Source organism: Silene latifolia, chromosome 5 (genome assembly GCF_048544455.1).
Source record: "Silene latifolia isolate original U9 population chromosome 5, ASM4854445v1, whole genome shotgun sequence".
NCBI classification, from domain to species: domain Eukaryota; kingdom Viridiplantae; phylum Streptophyta; class Magnoliopsida; order Caryophyllales; family Caryophyllaceae; genus Silene; species Silene latifolia.
The window spans coordinates 18771111-18788472 of record NC_133530.1 but is presented as its reverse complement, the minus strand read 5'-3'; the positions used below and the strand labels follow the sequence as shown (position 1 = coordinate 18788472).

Here is a 17362-nt window from a genome sequence, read left to right as displayed (position 1 = left end):
ACTAAAGCTACTTGGGTTAATCAGGGTGACAATAACACCAAGTATTTCCACAGTATTTTGAAAAGTAAGAGTGCAAGGAATAAGATATTCCTTATTGAAGATGTTGATGGTGTTGCACATTCTAATGGAAGTGATATTCAAAATGCCTTCTTGCAATACTATGAGGAGCTTCTTGGTAAAACTGGAACTGTCACTACTGTCAGTTCTAGTGTTGTTCAGTTGGGACCTGTTTGCTCTCAAGAGCACAATGCTGTACTCTTGTCACCAGTTACTAAAAATGAAATTAAGGAGGCCATTTTTTCCATTCCTACTCATAAGGCTCCTGGGCCTGATGGGTTCTCTAGTGCATTCTTTAAAGATGCATGGCCTATACTTGGGGAGGAGGTATGTGATGCAATTCTGGATTTTTTTCACACTGGTAAACTCTTGCAGCAGGTGAACCATACCTTCATCACTCTGATTCCTAAAATTGATATTCCCCAAAATGTCACTCAATTTAGACCCATCTCCTGCTGTAATGTTCTTTATAAAGCTATTTCTAAGATTTTGTGTACTAGGCTAGCTGCTGTCTTGCCTGACATAATTGATAAGAGTCAGGGTGGTTTTGTTAAAGGCAGGAGTATAGTTGAGAATATCTTAATTTGTCAGGACCTTGTAAGACTTTACAATAGGAAATCTATCTCTCCCAGATGTTTGATGAAAATTGATTTAAAGAAAGCATATGATTCTGTGAATTGGGATTTTGTAGAACATATGCTCATTGCTTTACAGTTCCCTGACAAGTTCATTAAGCTTGTTATGGTGTGTGTTAGATCTGCTTCCTACTCTCTGGTTCTCAATGGAGAGAATTTTGGTTACTTTAAAGGAGCAAAAGGACTAAGGCAAGGTGATCCCATCTCCCCCTTGCTGTTTACTATCACAATGGAATATTTGAGTAGGATTCTCAAGCATGTGACCACTACTATGCCTTTCAAGTATCATCCTCTTTGCAGTCACCTCAAAATTTCTCACCTAATGTTTGCTGATGATCTTCTGTTGTTCTCCAAGGGTGATATAACTTCCATAATGATTCTCTTGAGGGCATTTGCTACCTTCTCTGTGGCCACTGGGCTACAGATGAACACCATGAAGTCAAATATTTATTTTAATGGTGTTTCTTCTAGTCTCAAAGCTGATATTATGCAAGTTTCTGGTTTCAGTGAAGGGTCTCTACCATTTAAGTACTTGGGAGTCCCTATTTCTGCTGGTAGGGTCCCTGTCAAAGATTATGCTTGCCTCATTGAAAAAGTCACTGATAGAATTAGAGGGTATGCTGCTAAAAAACTCTCTTATTCAGAAAGGCTAACTCTTGTGAATCTTTGTGCTCACTACTCTTTATACTTATTGGGCAACAATCTTTATTATTCCAAAAGGGGTCTTGAAGAAGATTGATGCTCTTTGTAGGAACTATCTATGGGATGGTTCTACTGAATATATGCGAGTTCCCTTGGTTGGATGGGAGAAAGTTTGTGTCCCTAAAAGTGAAGGTGGATTAGGGATTAGAAATAGTTATGCATGGAATCTTGCTGCCATTTGCAAATTATCTTGGTGGATCTATACAAAGCCTGATAGCTTGTGGGTTCAGTGGGTTCATCATGTGTATATGAAAGGGGTTCACTGGCATGTTTATACTCCAAAAACTGATACTGCTTGGAGCTGGAAAACCATTTATAGAGTTAGGCAGAAGTTTGAATTGGCCTTCTCCTCCTCTGGTCAATGGTTGCCTAGTTCTCATGACTACACCCCTGCTAGTGGATATAATTGGATCAGGAAGAAGCAGCCTGTGGTTAACTGGGAGCATACTGTCTGGAATTCCTGGTCTGTTCCTAAGCATATGTTTATCAATTGGTTGATAACTCGTGAAGCTTTGCTGCTCAAGGATAGGCTCTATCATCTTGGAGTTTCTCCTGATGCAGACTGTTGTCTATGTGGTGCTGCTACTGAGACTCATGTACACTTGTTCAGTCAATGTGTGTATACACGAAGACTGATGCTTTTACTGAGTAGCAAATTGAAGATCACTTTGCCTGCTGTTAATCTCCTTGGATGGATCTCCTCCAAATCTTGGGCTAAGGTGAAGAAATGGGTTACTATAGCTTGGATTCAAGCTGTTTACTACACTATTTGGATTCAGCGGAATAGTGCAAGAATCAATGGGTGTATTATGCATCCTGATGCAGTCTTTCAGCATATTAGTAGCATTCTCAATTTACGTACTATGTATTGGCTCAAATGTACTAAAAGAGTTAGTGATGAAACTTGGATAAAATCAATTCAAATATGATTGATTTATCCTTGTTTTATGAATTGTAGTGTTTGTAATTGTTTGTTATGAGCTTAATGAGAATTTCTAACCTTTCACCAAAAAAAAAAAAAAAAGTAATCTCTAAATACAAAGTGTTACATACTTATAAAATACAAACAAAATAAAAAATATTAGTTGCAAACACAAAAACCAAATTTATACAAACTATTTATTTTCCTCTCATAAATTTATATCAATCTACCTATTCATTTAATTTTTATTTCTTTTATTTAATAGATGGTCTTTTGGTTTTTCCTCACAATTATTATACTTTGTATTTATTTCACCATAATTTTTTTTATCTCCCCCTTAGTTTACAAAACGTTCTTCTTCTCTCAAATAAATTTTTGAAATTAATTATAAAAAATTTCTTATATAAATATTACAAAAACCCTTTTTTTTATTTTTATCCAAAGAGTTGGTAGGTAAAGTATGCATATATAACCAATTGAATTATTTAAATTTTTTATTGTTATTATGTTTTGAATTAATTAAGAGTTAGAATGATATTTAATTATTATTTTTGTGTAATTTTTCTATTGGTTAATAATAATTCAATTATATTAGATACTTGATTATCTAACTAAAGTAATATCTAAATACCATGTGTTACATACTTATAAAATACAAACAAAATAAAATACAAACTCTTTATTTTCCTCTCATAAATTTGGTATCAATCTACTTATTCATTTAATTTTTATTTCTTTTATTTAATAAATGGTCTTTTGGTTTTTCCTCACAATTATTATACTTTGTATTTATTTCACAATAATTTTGTTTTATCTCCCCCTTAGTTCACAAAACATTCTTCTTCTCTCAAATAAATTCTTGAAATTAATTAGATAATTAATTACAAAAAATTTCTTATATAAATATTACAACAATCCTATTTTTCATTTTTATCCAAATAATTGGTAGGTAAAGTATGCATATATAACCAATTGAATTATTTAACCTTTTTTTTTATTCTTATTATGTTTTGAACTAATTAAGAGTTAGAATCATATTTAATTATTGTTGTTGTGTTTGTATTAAAATTGCAGGAGGATGGCATACTCACATATCAAAAACATTGCATGAAATCTGGAATTAATGGTTATAGAACTTCTTTGCAATTATCTTTTGGCTTGAATATATTTTTCATTTTTTATTGAGTTTTCCTTTTTTTATTACTATGGTGTATGCGAAATATCAAATTTTTAGTATGAATCTCTAATTAATGGTGACATGTTACATTATATATTCCAACCCTTGGAATATTAATTGACAAATTTTGTAAATTGTACTAAATTGTCTTACACCTTTTCATGCACTTTATTAGTTTTCCGTGTACTCTTCAACTTGTATTTTGTGAATCAGGTTATAAATCAAATATTTTAGTCGACAAACAAGATTATAAATCAAATGTCTTAATGGAAGTGTTCAAGTTATATGCTCCAAGGATATAAATTGGAAATTTTAATGCGGATCAAGGTAAATAATTTGCATGATTTTTTATTGGAATCCGATGATCATTCTCCAATCCATTGTTTCAACTTTGAATGCTTTCAAGCCTTTAAATCATTTTTATTTTCCATCAAATATTTTCTTCTAGCACGCCCAATATTTCTTCGAGAAATGTTTATTTTTTTTTGTAATGATTTGTATATATTTTTCTTTTCTCATAATCAATTGTTACGAATATTTTTTAATTATCACCCCACTTCTCTTTTTTTGTCTATTTTTATATTATCGCTCTTTTTTTCTTTAATTTCTACTTTGGGACGTGTTTTTTTACCAAATGCCTCTTATAACTTTTTTAAAAATTACAAAATAAATATCGTTTAAGGGTAAAATTCTCACATTACTCCGCCAAATCCAAACTTTTTCCTAATCTTAATTATTGCACACAAGTAAATGAGGTGATAATTAAAAAATGGAAGTATAATAATAAAAATTGTGCATCCTTATTTCTTTGGAATTTATTGGGATATGCGTTAAAGCTTCTCACATAAAAGTTCACAAACAACAAGAGATATAGAGAGGACTCTTATTGACAAGAGACATAGAAATGAAACTAGAATGATGTCATTGTTGAACATATACATTTTCTCGTGTATCCTCTAAAAAATTGCTCACACAAAATTTATTTTAAAAACTAATGAATGCATATTTATTCAAAATTTTATTTGTACTCAAATCCTTGCTAATAATTTAAGTATATCACTTAGGTCTTTCGTTATACAAAAATCATTTCAATAATATTTTTCCCGATACATAGGAAATCAATTGAATTTACAAGGACGATGTTGTAAGACCGACAAATTGACAAGAATTATAAATGTATTATTTGCTGAAAAAGTTTAACAAACTCCTTTGCATTTAAGAAAATAAACTTGTAATTTTAGCCTAATTAGTAAGATAAACATAAGTTGTATTTTAACAGAGCGCTTTCTACGTGTTATTCACATCGTCTCTAATTGACTAAAGATAATATGTAAAATTCAGTTATAAAATATCATTATTATCCATTCATTTATATATTTTATATATTTACTTTATTTTACATTTCTTTTTTCATTAGAATACGTTAGGTAATAAGGAATAGAATTAGATGTTCAAGTGTCCAACCTTTTGTTTTTTTGCCGGATAAAAATGGGACTAAGGTTCTTATAACGCACCAAAACAACACTGAAAACAATATATCAAGTACTAGAATATCAAAAGCCGTCAATGTTGAGTGAACTGAATAACCACCATGACAAAGTCAAGCGCCCTCGAAATCCAGAGACAATCTAAACACCGTAAAAAAAAAAGCAGGGAACAAAAACAGAAAAGGGACTGACAGTGATTAACACAACAAGACAACAATCAGTAAATGGACAAATACGACGAGGACCTTAGCAAAATAAGAGTAGTTTGCGAACTTAATATTCTACTGTTTGAATGCAATTTTACGTTTTCCCATAATTTGTGTTTACTTTTGCTTCTAGGCTTTGAGAATAAGTTGTTTAAAGTGCTCTGATGAAACACAAGACAATACAATTTCTCAGTTAATTTATATGCAATACCAGCCTTCGAAATCAGAGAATGGACATTCGTATGTTCTTTAAAATGAAGGATTCATGGGTTTTGCTGTCATTGTTCAATAAAGAGTTTGTGACTTCCAACAAATTCCAACTATTATAATATAATAAATTTCCAAGCCCCCTTAGATATTATAATATACTTATCCTCAGGAACTGTGGCAGAACCCTCTTTATTGTCTTGCTTAGGTATCCTACCAACATATCTTCAAGATAATAAGCAAGAAGACAAACAAGCCGAATAACGCATTCATGAACGATACTGCAAAAATAAAAGAATAAAAACAATCAAACCCGTGATTTTCACGGGTCACAAAACTAGTTATTTATTATAGTGTTGCAAATTTGCAATTAATAAATCTTTTATTTTGATATATATAGAGTATATAATATTAATGTGACCTAAAAAAACTAATTTGGGTCACCTTGGATCATTTTGGGCCGGTTGATTACTGGTCGCGTGGTCTTGGGTCAGGTTAACTTTGGATCAATAAAGTTTGGATTAGGTGTAGTCGGGTTTCAAGTCATGTAATTTCGTGTCACTTTTGGATTCGAGCCAGCCTTATTAAGCCGGATTATTCGAGTCAGGTCAGTCTTTTCAGGTCTGCCATTCTGTTGAATTCTTTATGTTTCCTTTTCGGGCATTATTCATAAGTAAGGAGAATTTTCAATATAACTTTTTACAATATAACATAAATAAAAATAGTGATATGAGATTTTGTTTAAATTGTTTTACTAAGTATATATATTATGAATATCTAAAGATATAAACAAAAGAAAATAAACATTTATAGACTATAGACATGTGTAATGCAAACGTAAAGAATTTTATGAAACGGAGCAACTAAAGACATTTCGTATGACGTCCTGATATTAAATATATTAACCAAAAAATGCTTACTCTTTCTAATATCATATATTAAATTAGATAATTATAAAAATTAAGAATAATTATATGTTTATACTTAAAATTAAAGAACAAAAACTTTTGTAAAAAGGCGTTAATCATACCCGTTTCTAACCCGAACCCGACCCGAAATCCGTATAAAACCACCTGTACAAACCCGTATTTTCAAAACTCGTAACAGACCCGACATATTTTACCCAAACCTAAAATGATCAAATATGTAACCCACCTATTCGACCCGTTTGATAGGTTTAAGTGCTACTCATCGAACAAACTTTTCCAAATCAACAAAAAAGATTCACAAATTGTTCTATAAGACCATTTTTAGTAAAAGACTAGCCTAATGACAGAAAGCCCAACTAAGTAAGTTGATAAATGTGTAAAAAAATTGTTTATTTTGGTAACATAATACTTCATCTTGATAACTTACATATTTAAATATGTCAGTATTTATTATAAGATATCGGGTAATCAACATAAAACTTAAATATAAATGTAATTATATATTAACTTTGGGCTTTTCTCCTTTTGGGTCAGTCCTATGCGATAGAACGGTCCTATAGAAGAGTTGCTGAAAAAGATTTATTCATGTACGGTTTTTTAGCTTGTTGTTGGGTGCTACATTTTGGGCCCGTTGGAAAGGGAGTTCAACCTGTTCTTAGAACTGAGGCCCAAACGCCGGGCTCAAAATGTACAGTTCTCCGAAGTGTCTTTCTTCGTAATAAACGGAAGTGTCTATTTAATAGCCACTTTAAATCACTGATAATGTTGTGTTTGAATCCGTTTTATAATTATAATAAAGGTTTTTCTAAGTTAATTATAAAAAGTTTTGATGGGCCATATTCTGCACCCGCTGACCAAGTCAACATATTGACCAAGGTCAAAGCTAAAAGACAACAAGTCAAAAGAAAACAGCCTAACTGACAGAGCCTGTCGGCCTGTCACCTGGATCTCGGCTTGGCAACTAGCCGGCCGAGAGGCATATCCGTGTACTCACATCCAGTCCCCTCGGCATGGAGTCAACCAGGCCTGCCGGCCTGTCATGGGTCCCTCGGCCGAGGGTAAGATAGTCTTTCCACCTGCTACGCCACTTGGCCACTTGGCCACTACGTGACAAAAGGTGAAACTCTATAAATACTCATCATCTCTCATTGAGAAACTAACTGGAATATCTGGTATAAAACTCCCTTATCTCTCTACAATATACTTTGCCAAGTTAAACATACAACTTATCTCACTAAGTTTACTGACTTGAGCGTCGGAGTGAGTACGCTCGGTACCAAGCCGAGCCCTCAGTTTGTTCATCTTTACAGGAAAGAGTGAAAGGAAGAGACAAGCAACGACATCATTCGACAAGCTCAAGTGGTCACAATCCTGCTCCGGAATTACACCCGGAACAATTGGCGCCGTCTGTGGGAATACGTACTAAAAGTTAGTCACCTACATTACAAAAAAAAAAAAAAAAAAAAAAAAAAAACCATTCAGCGAGCTAAGAAGATGTCAAAGCAACAAGAAACTGTGAGTGAAGGAACTGCATTCTTCCAAGATGACACGTTCCGTAATTCTGAGATCGGGCAGTCCCCCACCGGCCGAGTCACTGAACCGGCGTATGGGATGCCGAAAGATCCAGAAACACCGCTGTCTACCGACCAAGTCACTGTCATGGGACATGTGGTCGATGCGGCCAAATTAAAGCTATTCCTGGACCTGATGGGTAGTACGCCGATTACCTCTGTCACGGCGACGGGGACGGCAGCGCATCCACTTGTGACCAGGGCCCATAGAGTAACTCCGAACAACTTGTCCGGAGCGATACAAGGAGCTGGGCGTGCTAAAACGCCAGCAGAGCCCGTGGTGCCAGTGGCAGACCTGAGTCCTTCCCCCACTCGCGGGAGGACAGCGTCGCCGCGGCAACAACGAGGCCACCCCCGAAGGAATGAAAGAAGTCCGACTCACCAAAGTCGGACAACAAGAAGCCCTTCCCGCCAGAGGGAGAGAAGCCGGATTAAGGTTGCGAGGAGTTGATCGCCGCGTGTCATTCGACATGTGGTCAGACAGCCCCTCAGTACCTATGTCCTCGAGATCCCTGTGCCGACTAAGCGGAAGCTGCCGCCCTTATCATACAAAGGGGATAGCGACCCGACCGACCATGCCGAGGCTTTCGAGTCGTACATGTCGGTATGGGAACAACCTGATGAGGTGTGGTGCCGAGTCTTCCCAACGACCCTGCATGGGATGGCTCAGAGTTGGTACAAGGGGCTACCTAATGGCTCGGTATCTTTGTTATGCCGACCGAGAGACAATTTCATAGCCCAGTATGCTTGCAACAAGAGAAGGGCCGTGGAAACATCAGATCTCCTGACTATCCGACAGGGGGAGGACGAGTCCCTCCGAAGCTACGTGAAGAGATTCGACTGTAACACCCCACGGTAATTGAAGAGATCCAGTGATAAGCTTAAATGACTAGTGCTTAAAAGGATTGGAAGTACTACTCATATCAACAAAGTGCACTTTCTTTTATGGTTATCCATGCGAAAGAACTACAAAGTTAAGCGTGCTTGGCTGGGAGTAGTCTTAGGATGGGTGACCTCCTGGGAAGTTTCCCGAGATGCGTATGAGTGAGGACAAAATGCGCTATAAAGGACCCGTGTTGATTTGTGGGCCATGTACACAGCCTGGTGAGCTATCATAAGTAACCGCTCCCGACCCTAAGTTTGGGCCGGGGTGTTACAAGTGGTATCGGAGCAACTCCGCGACCGTGTGGTGATCGGAGGCAGTTGTTATACGCTCTTGGAGGCAGTGGTTATACGCTCCATTGTGATCACACACCTAGCGGGGAGGATTCTGGGTTAGCGGTTATGCTCCCAGGCGCAACGAGGACGTTACGTTCTTCAAGTGGGGGTGATTGTAACACCCCACGGTAATTAAAGAGATCCAGTGATAAGCTTAAATGACTAGTGCTTAAAGGGATTGGAAGTACTACTCATATCAACAAAGTGCACTTTCTTTTATGGTTATCCATGCGAAAGAACTCCAAAGTTAAGCATGTTTGGCTGGGAGTAGTCTTAGGATGGGTGACCTCCTGGGAAGTTTCCCGAGATGCGTATGAGTGAGGACAAAATGCGCTATAAAGGACCCGTGTTGATCTGTGGGCCATGTACACAGCCTGGTGAGCTATCATAAGTAACCGCTCCCGACCCTAAGTTTGGGCCGGGGTGTTACATCGACGCTAAGGTTCAGCAGATTCGAGAGCTGAACACCGAACTGGCGGCCTTCGCGCTGATGAAAGGCCTCCCGAAAGGCGAGTTCAAAAATGAGCTGATCAAGTGCGAAGACCTCAACTTAGACTCCGCCAGAAAGATGGCCGACCGAGCCGTCACTAGTAGAAAAAACCCCTACAGTGGCGGTTAAAAATGACCTTTTATGGCGGTTTTTAAAGGTTTTGGGTGCGTCGTATATCACGGGGTCGTATATACTTTTGCGGCGGTTGTACAACCGCCACTATAGCTCCCATATGTTGGCGGTTGTTACAAAAACCGCCATTATAGACTTATATGAAACGGCGGTTGTTAGATAAGAACCGCCACTATAACGCGTTTATAGTGGCGGTTATTGTTTGAAAACCGCCATCATAGGTATTTTAATAAGAACTTTGAATCACAAACCGCCACAACAGGTTAATATAACGCCGATTCTTGTTAAAGAACCGCCACTAAAGGTAATTATGACGTCGGTTGTTAGTAATGAACCGCCACTAAAGATAATTATGACGTCGGTTGTTAGTAATGAACCGTCACTAAAGTTGAACTAATAGTGACATTTCATACTTAAGAACCGCCACCATAGATTGATATTTTAAAAAAAAAAAAATTATTTATTACCAAAATTTTGGTAGCAATGACCTATAAATTTGACAAGCCAAATAGCGATATAAACAAACAATACATACAAAAGAATGTTAACCAACGAACTTGCATATTACCCGATAGAACAATAATGTCGATGTTTTTACATCCAAGTATATAAATAATCACATACACCCCTTAGTTAATAAACTAGTCAGTATTTCATGTTAGTGGATGCAAAATACGGACTTTGTCTACGATAAACCCCATCAGTCAAGTAAATATCACCAGCTTGAAAAGTTGTCGAGCCACTCATCCCTTTCGAATGTGAGCCATTCGAGGATAACTTGGCTGCACAATAAAGAAGCCAGACGATGTAAGTGACAACATCAAAATGCTATTTTAAAACGCTGACGAGAAAAAGTTGAGTTTTAAATAGTAAGCAATTAAACAGCAGTATACTCTATTTACCAAAAAAAGATTTAGTCAGGTAGGCCACATTCATGAAGTATAAATGACATTTGAATGCATCTAAACAATCGACCACACAGTTAAACAAAAAAGCATCAATGTCAATCTGAAACAATTACCAGGCCTATATTCCTATATTCTTCTTATAAAGCATAGAACACTAACAAGTTTGTCAAAATAGCTATAAGAACTTACCGCAAAGCATAGAAAGGAACCAGTTTACATTCATATTCAAGCCAATAGTAAATTGAGCTATCATCTTTTACCTCTATATTCACAAGAGCCAAATGAATTCGCTGGGCTAATAATATGATAAATGTTAACTTTTGGATGACACGTAATAATACGACATCCAAAATTGCATCAATTGAATGTTACTTGATAACATAATCATAGAGTCATAGTCCCAAACAAATGAGAACGCAACTAATGCTAGATTTTAAAGAGCAGGTAATGAACTCACATTGATGTCATTTAGGTACCTCTCCTTCTCCATCCTTACAATCTGAAAATTTCAAAATCAACCGATGAAACTTGAAAGCTTGACGAAAAGTAGAATGGCTAATTAAGTTTCAAATAAAGGAGAACATACAGTTCACATCGATTATCAATGACTAATCTATCAGTGGATGGTTATAAGAAGAAAGATGAAGGGAGATGTACCATGAAATGAGTCTCAATTACCTGTGGCATAGTAGGAGGCTGTCATTTTGCTAATTAGTACTCTCAAATAGCAGTAAAAATCAGTGACGAACATACAGTTCACATCGATTATCAATGACTGAGGCGAAGACCATGACAAAGGCGACGAAATTTTACTGGGAAATAGTTAGCGCAATAGGTTTATAAATACAGGAAAACCGGAAAAAAAAAAGTTGTACATCAAGAGTACCGCAGAAGGTTTATAAATATCAGTAAGTGCTCCAACTATGACCTGCATAAATGATATAGCTTTTAAATTCAAGTCAATTCAAAATAGGTAGTGCATTTTAAAAGAACAAATGAAGATACAGCAAAAACATACCCAAACAGGAAAAAGAGTTGCCAAGGTCTCAATAATATTTTCATACTGACTTACTTCCTTTGGGGAGCTGCTAGGAATATCCCCGGAGTAATCTGTCGCTGCCTTGCATAAGAGAAGAGAACTCATACATGGACATCTAGTCAGCTATACTATTGTTACCATATAAGAGTAAGGCGCAAGTGAAAGCCAATCCTCGAACAAGGGTGAATAATCGTGCCAAAACAGTTTCACAGAACTATTGTCTAATTCATAAGTGATGCACATAATATCAGTTTATAAACAATGAAGCCAAATTATGAATGAATCTTCACTTACTGGGCAGCTACCCTGTTTCCTAACATCCAACATTTGCCTTTTTAAGAAGACTTTAGTATCCCCATAATGCAAAAAAAATGTACACTGCTTTGCTAAGATTGATATCTATCACTACACATTGCACAAACCCATGTCCTCTTCTAACCTAAGAAGCAGGCAATGTTTATGCCGTCAGCTAAACACTTAAGCCTTTTCCTAAACCTGGTTTCTACACTAAAGATAATCTGAGACCCACGATAAATGCGTCGTGATAGGGTTTTTTCTACTAGTGAAATCCAGTTGAGGATACAACATTTTATAAGAGCACAATAATCCCTGCAACAGAAACACTTATATTAACTAACATACCATATTACAACATTTTACCTCAAAACAAAACATTAATTTGTAGCAAATCACACCATATTTTCAATGTTTTAAAAAGTTGCATATAGATTAACCTGATATGTTCCACTTCTTAAAATGTACATATGGCTGACATTCAGTGGATTCAATTAGCCACTTTTAACTATGTGCCTCTTGTGTTAGCAAAGCTATGGGCATGTTCTGTTACAATCTGCTCCAGCTCTGCTCTACACGCATAAGAACCTGCAAAATGGATAAGAAACCAGGTGAAACAATTTATCACAATAACCTATACAATGCTCGTATAGTCGTATTTGTTGAATTGTTGCCATAAGTTAGGCTGTAAACTCAACAACTCCCTTGAACTTCATAAACCAGCAGGAACCCGACCTACTATACTCACATAAGCGAAGAAGATGAGACTCGAAGCAGCAAAACTTCAGCTTTTAGGATTAGTTTCAAAAATTTCATGCCAATTCAGTGTTTAAACTTGGCCTTCACGACATGAGTATAATACGAACTGAAGTATAATACACAACCGCTGGAGCTTTATTGTATTCACAAAATCTTAATTGAACTGAAAACAATCCATTCCTTTCACTCAAATCGATTAAAACGATTCATCTCCTAATTAAATAGAAGTTTAATTGAAAGGCCTAACCCTAATACTTAATTGTAGCCTAATTGATAAAATAATTGAATCAATAAACTGTAAATGATAAAAACAAAACCTAAATTAAGTTATAAACCGAAAACAATTCAGGAAAAACAAAGGATTAAAAAAATTGACTGAAATTTAATTGAAAGCCCTAACCCTAACATGATAATAATAATTGAATCGCCCCATTGATAAGAAAACCGAAATTCAGTGAGAAACGAAATCAAATCCTCGAAAAATAGATCAATTTCGATTACGTTTAAAAAAATTGAAAGATAAAATCAAACCTGATAGCAAATTGGAATTTGATGAATTCGACGAAGTCCCTAAACAATCGCCCCATTTTTCTTATATACCGAACCCTAGTTCCGTGCAATTGAATTATCGACGGCTGATTTGGATAATTAATTCGGGGGTTTTGGTCTCGAGCCTAGAGTAGATGAAGAATGTCGTCGGTAGTGAGGCTAATGAAGATCGTGATTGATGAGAGAGAGTGAGTTTGACTGAGTACGAGAATGGAGATGAAGGTGGGGAGATAGAGGTGTTGATGGAGTAAATTTGTTACCGAGAGGAAATCGACGGTTGCTGCTATCAGAGACGAATGAATCAATTTTCTAAAATGTGTTAGCTAGGAAACTAGGGAATTAATTGTAAGGGGTTTTGATTAAAGTCACTTGTGATTAAAAACCGACCCAAAATTAAATAATGGCGGTTTTTAGCCCAAAAAATTGCCACTTTCTATTATCTTTTAGCGTCATTTTTAACGTCGGTTGTTCATATAACCGCCACAATTGACTTATGGTGGCGTTTTCTATTTGAAACCGCCATAAAAAGTTGCAGTTATCACGTCGGTTCTTACATAAACCGCCACAATAGACCTCCTAAATACCTAAAAATTGTGTTCCCGCCAATTTATTGGGCTTTTCGCGTCGTTTCTCTTAGAACCGCCGCGATAACTGCGTCGTGATAGGGGTTTTTTCTACTAGTGCGTAAAGGTGGAAGACTATCACAAAACCTGGGTAGGCCACAGTGAAGCTGGGCACCCAGAGAGAAAGAGCCGCCGGGACAACGTAGATGAAGGTCGCCGTGACGGGAATAGGTCACGGCCTGAGAGGTCTAATAGGAAACAGCACTCGGCGGGCGCCGGGGGGAGTTCGGGACCATACTACCAAAAGCGGTACAGTAGTCTCACCCCCCTGGTCGCCTCTCCAGCCGAGGTCTTTACCCTAAGCAAGAATGATGGACAGAAGTGGGCAAGGCCCCCCAAGGCGAGGGGGGACGGTGACACAAGTCAGTTCTGCGAGTACCACGGCCACACCGGCCATAAAACTGACAAATGTCGACATCTAAGGAACGCCATCGAAGAGCTAATCCGAAAGGGGAGCCTCAGCAAGTATGTAGCTGGAGGCTCAGGAACAAACGCCGACGGGGCGAATAGAAAATCAGTTTTTCAACGGATGGGATTAATCCAGGTTGTCATCGTGGGAAACGAGAACGGTGGGTCAGCTAATGGGCACAAACGGCACCTAAATGAGTTATACCAAGCCATCAACTTTGTGCCTAAAACAGCGATCCCCGCTTCCACCATCCCCGATATAACCATTGGAAAAAAGGACTACGAGGGAGTCGTCGCCCCGCACAGCGACCCGCTTGTAGTCCACCTGGATATAGCCAACCACTTGGTCAAAAGGTGCCTGATTGACACAGGCGCCTACACGAACATCATGTTCAGGGAGTGCATTCTTAACCTTGGTCCGAAGATTGGAGACCCGAGCCCCCGCACTAACCCGCCATACACTTCTCGGGGGCGGCCTGGTACCCACAGGGGTCAATCGATCGCCGGTGATGTTCGGCCAAGCGGACGCGGCTAAAAATGTTTTATCTGAGTTCGTGGTTATCGATGGTTCGTCTGCCTACAATGTTCTCATAGGCCGGGTCACTTTGAGCGAGGCCGATGCAGTGATGTCCATCCGGGCCCTGACATTGATGTACGTCTCGGACCGGGGGGAAGCACAAAAGCTCGTCTCAAAGGACGAGAGAGATGAAATAGTCAATATCCAAGTTTCTGCCAGGGGGTGCAACATGCAATCCCTCAAAGTGGCAAAGAAATCGGAGAAAGGGAAGAGTCCATCTTTGCAGCAGGAGTGTGAACCGATGAATACTAATGTCGTCATAGTCGAAGGAGCCGAGACCGAGGAAGTAGAAATTGACCCAGGGCGCACCGTAACTGTCGGTGTCGACCTGGAGCCAAAATTCAGAGCTGATCTCCTAGACCTACTGAGGAAGAACAGAGATGTCTTCGCATACTCAGCTGCCGAGATGTCAGGCGTGAGCCGGGAGGTGATCGTTCACAAGCTGAAGGTACTCTCCACCGCTCGGCCGGTCAAGCGGAAGATGAGGAACTCCTCGGCCGAGAAGGATGAGGCCATCAAAGCTGAAGTAGACAAATTATTAGCGGCGGGCTTTATCATGCCTTGTACTTACCCTGAGTGGCTAGCAAATGTTGTAATGGTGAGGAAATCGTCAGGAGCGTGGAGGATGTGTATTGATTTTACCAATCTTAATAAAGCGTGTCCTAAAGATTTCTATCCCTTGCCTCGAATAGATAGTTTGATTGACGCCACGGCAGGCTACACTATGCTAAGCCTGCTAGACGCCTTCTCAGGGTATCATTAGGTATTTATGGCCGAGGAAGATATGCCTAAATGCGCATTCATCACCATTCACGGCACATTCATGTATAAAATGATGCCGTTCGGTTTGAAGAACGCTGGCGCAACTTACACTAGGTTGGTGGACAAAGTGTTCCAAAATCAAAAAGGGCGAAACATCGAGACTTACGTCGACGATGCTATTGTAAAAAGCAAGTCTGACAGCGAGCACTTAGCCGATTTGAGCGAGACATTTTGTTCACTAAGGAAATATAAAATGAAGCTTAACCAAAAGAAGTGCAACTTCGGTGTCCGGGCCGGCAAGTTCCTCGGCGTGCTTGTCAGCGCCAGGGGAATTGATGCCAATCCGGAGAAAGTCAAAGCAATACTAGACCTACCGGAGACGAGAAATCGAAAAGAGGTTATGACGCCGACCGGAAGGATGGCGGCTCTCGCCCGCTTCATCTCTCGGTCGGCCGACAAGAGCACTCCGTTCTTTAAAGTCTTGGGAATAAAAACTTTAGCTGGGGGAGGAACAGAGCACGGCTTTCGAGCAACCGAAAGCCCACCTTCGACACTACCGACCACTGTCTGTGCCGACGCTGGGGAGACGCTATATCTATACTTAGCGATTACCTCGGCCACGGTCGATCTTCGTAATCGTCAGGGAAGAAAATAAGCAGCAACACCCAATCTACTTTATCAGCCATACACTGCTGGCCGCCGAAAGAAGTTACCCACTAATCGAAAAGGCAGCCCTCGCCGTCGTCGTTGCCGCAAGGAAGCTGAAACCCTACTTCGACGCACATCCCGTGACGGTCTTAACCGACCAGCCATTGGAGAAAGCATTAGAAAAATTCGAAAAATCCGGCTGACTTATCAAATGGGCAGTGGAGCTCTCCGGCTTTGGCATTCAGTACAAGCCGAGGCCTTCGATAAAGGGGCAAGCGCTTGCAGACTTCCTGGCCGAGTGCACGTATCAAGAAGAATCACATCCCGGCGTGTGGGAAGTGTATACCGACGGGTCCTCCACGGCGAACAGCTCAGGAGCCGACATCCTTATCATCAGCCCTAACAAAAACGAGTTTGAGTACGCCTTGAAGTTTACCTTCTCGGCCTCAAACAACGAATCCGAATATGAGGCGGTGATAACTGGAGTCGAGTTAGCTAGAGCTGCCGGGGCGGAGCATATTGTGTTGAAAACAGACTCGCTCTTAGTGACTAATCAAATCCGAGGAGAGTATGAGACTCGAGACGATGGGATGGTAAGGTACCTGGAGAGGGTAAAAGCTGACACCTCAAAATTGAAATCTTTCCAAATACAGTGCATCCCCAGGTCTGAGAACAACCGAGCCGACGCTCTCTCGAAACTTGCCAGTTCAAGCATCAAAAATGTCAGTCGAACCGTGCTGGTGGATATCAGAAATGCTAAAAGCATCACTGAGACCGTCGGCATGGTGGGCGACATCGAAGCCGAGACGACGTGGATGACTCCGATAATGAAATACAAACTGACAAAAGAGTTGCCGGAGGACCGCAGTCTGTCTCAGAAGATAAGAAGGATCGCTGCAAGGTACTTAGTGTTCGAAGGAGAATTGTACAGAAGGTCCGTAATAAGACCACTTTTGAAATGTGTCGACCCAGCCGACGCAGAGCTTATACTGACAGAGATTCACGAAGGCATCTGCGGACATCACATGGGGGCGAGAACGCTAGCCCACAAAGCTCTCCGAG

General features: G+C 39.1%; 1 protein-coding gene across 1 annotated transcript; it reads left to right on the top strand.

Annotated features, from left to right (window-relative positions):
- Positions 1-1474: 1474 nt before the first annotated feature.
- LOC141654962 (uncharacterized) lies at positions 1475-2323 on the top strand. Its single transcript, XM_074462069.1, has one exon. The coding sequence runs from the start codon at positions 1475-1477 to the stop codon at positions 2321-2323; it is 849 nt and encodes a 282-aa protein (XP_074318170.1).
- The last annotated feature ends 15039 nt before the right edge of the window (positions 2324-17362 follow it).

Coding starts and splice junctions, on each gene's coding strand:
- LOC141654962 (XM_074462069.1), top strand. CDS start 1,475: ATGCGAGTTCCCTTGGTTGGATGGGAGAAAGTTTGTGTCCCTAAAAGT.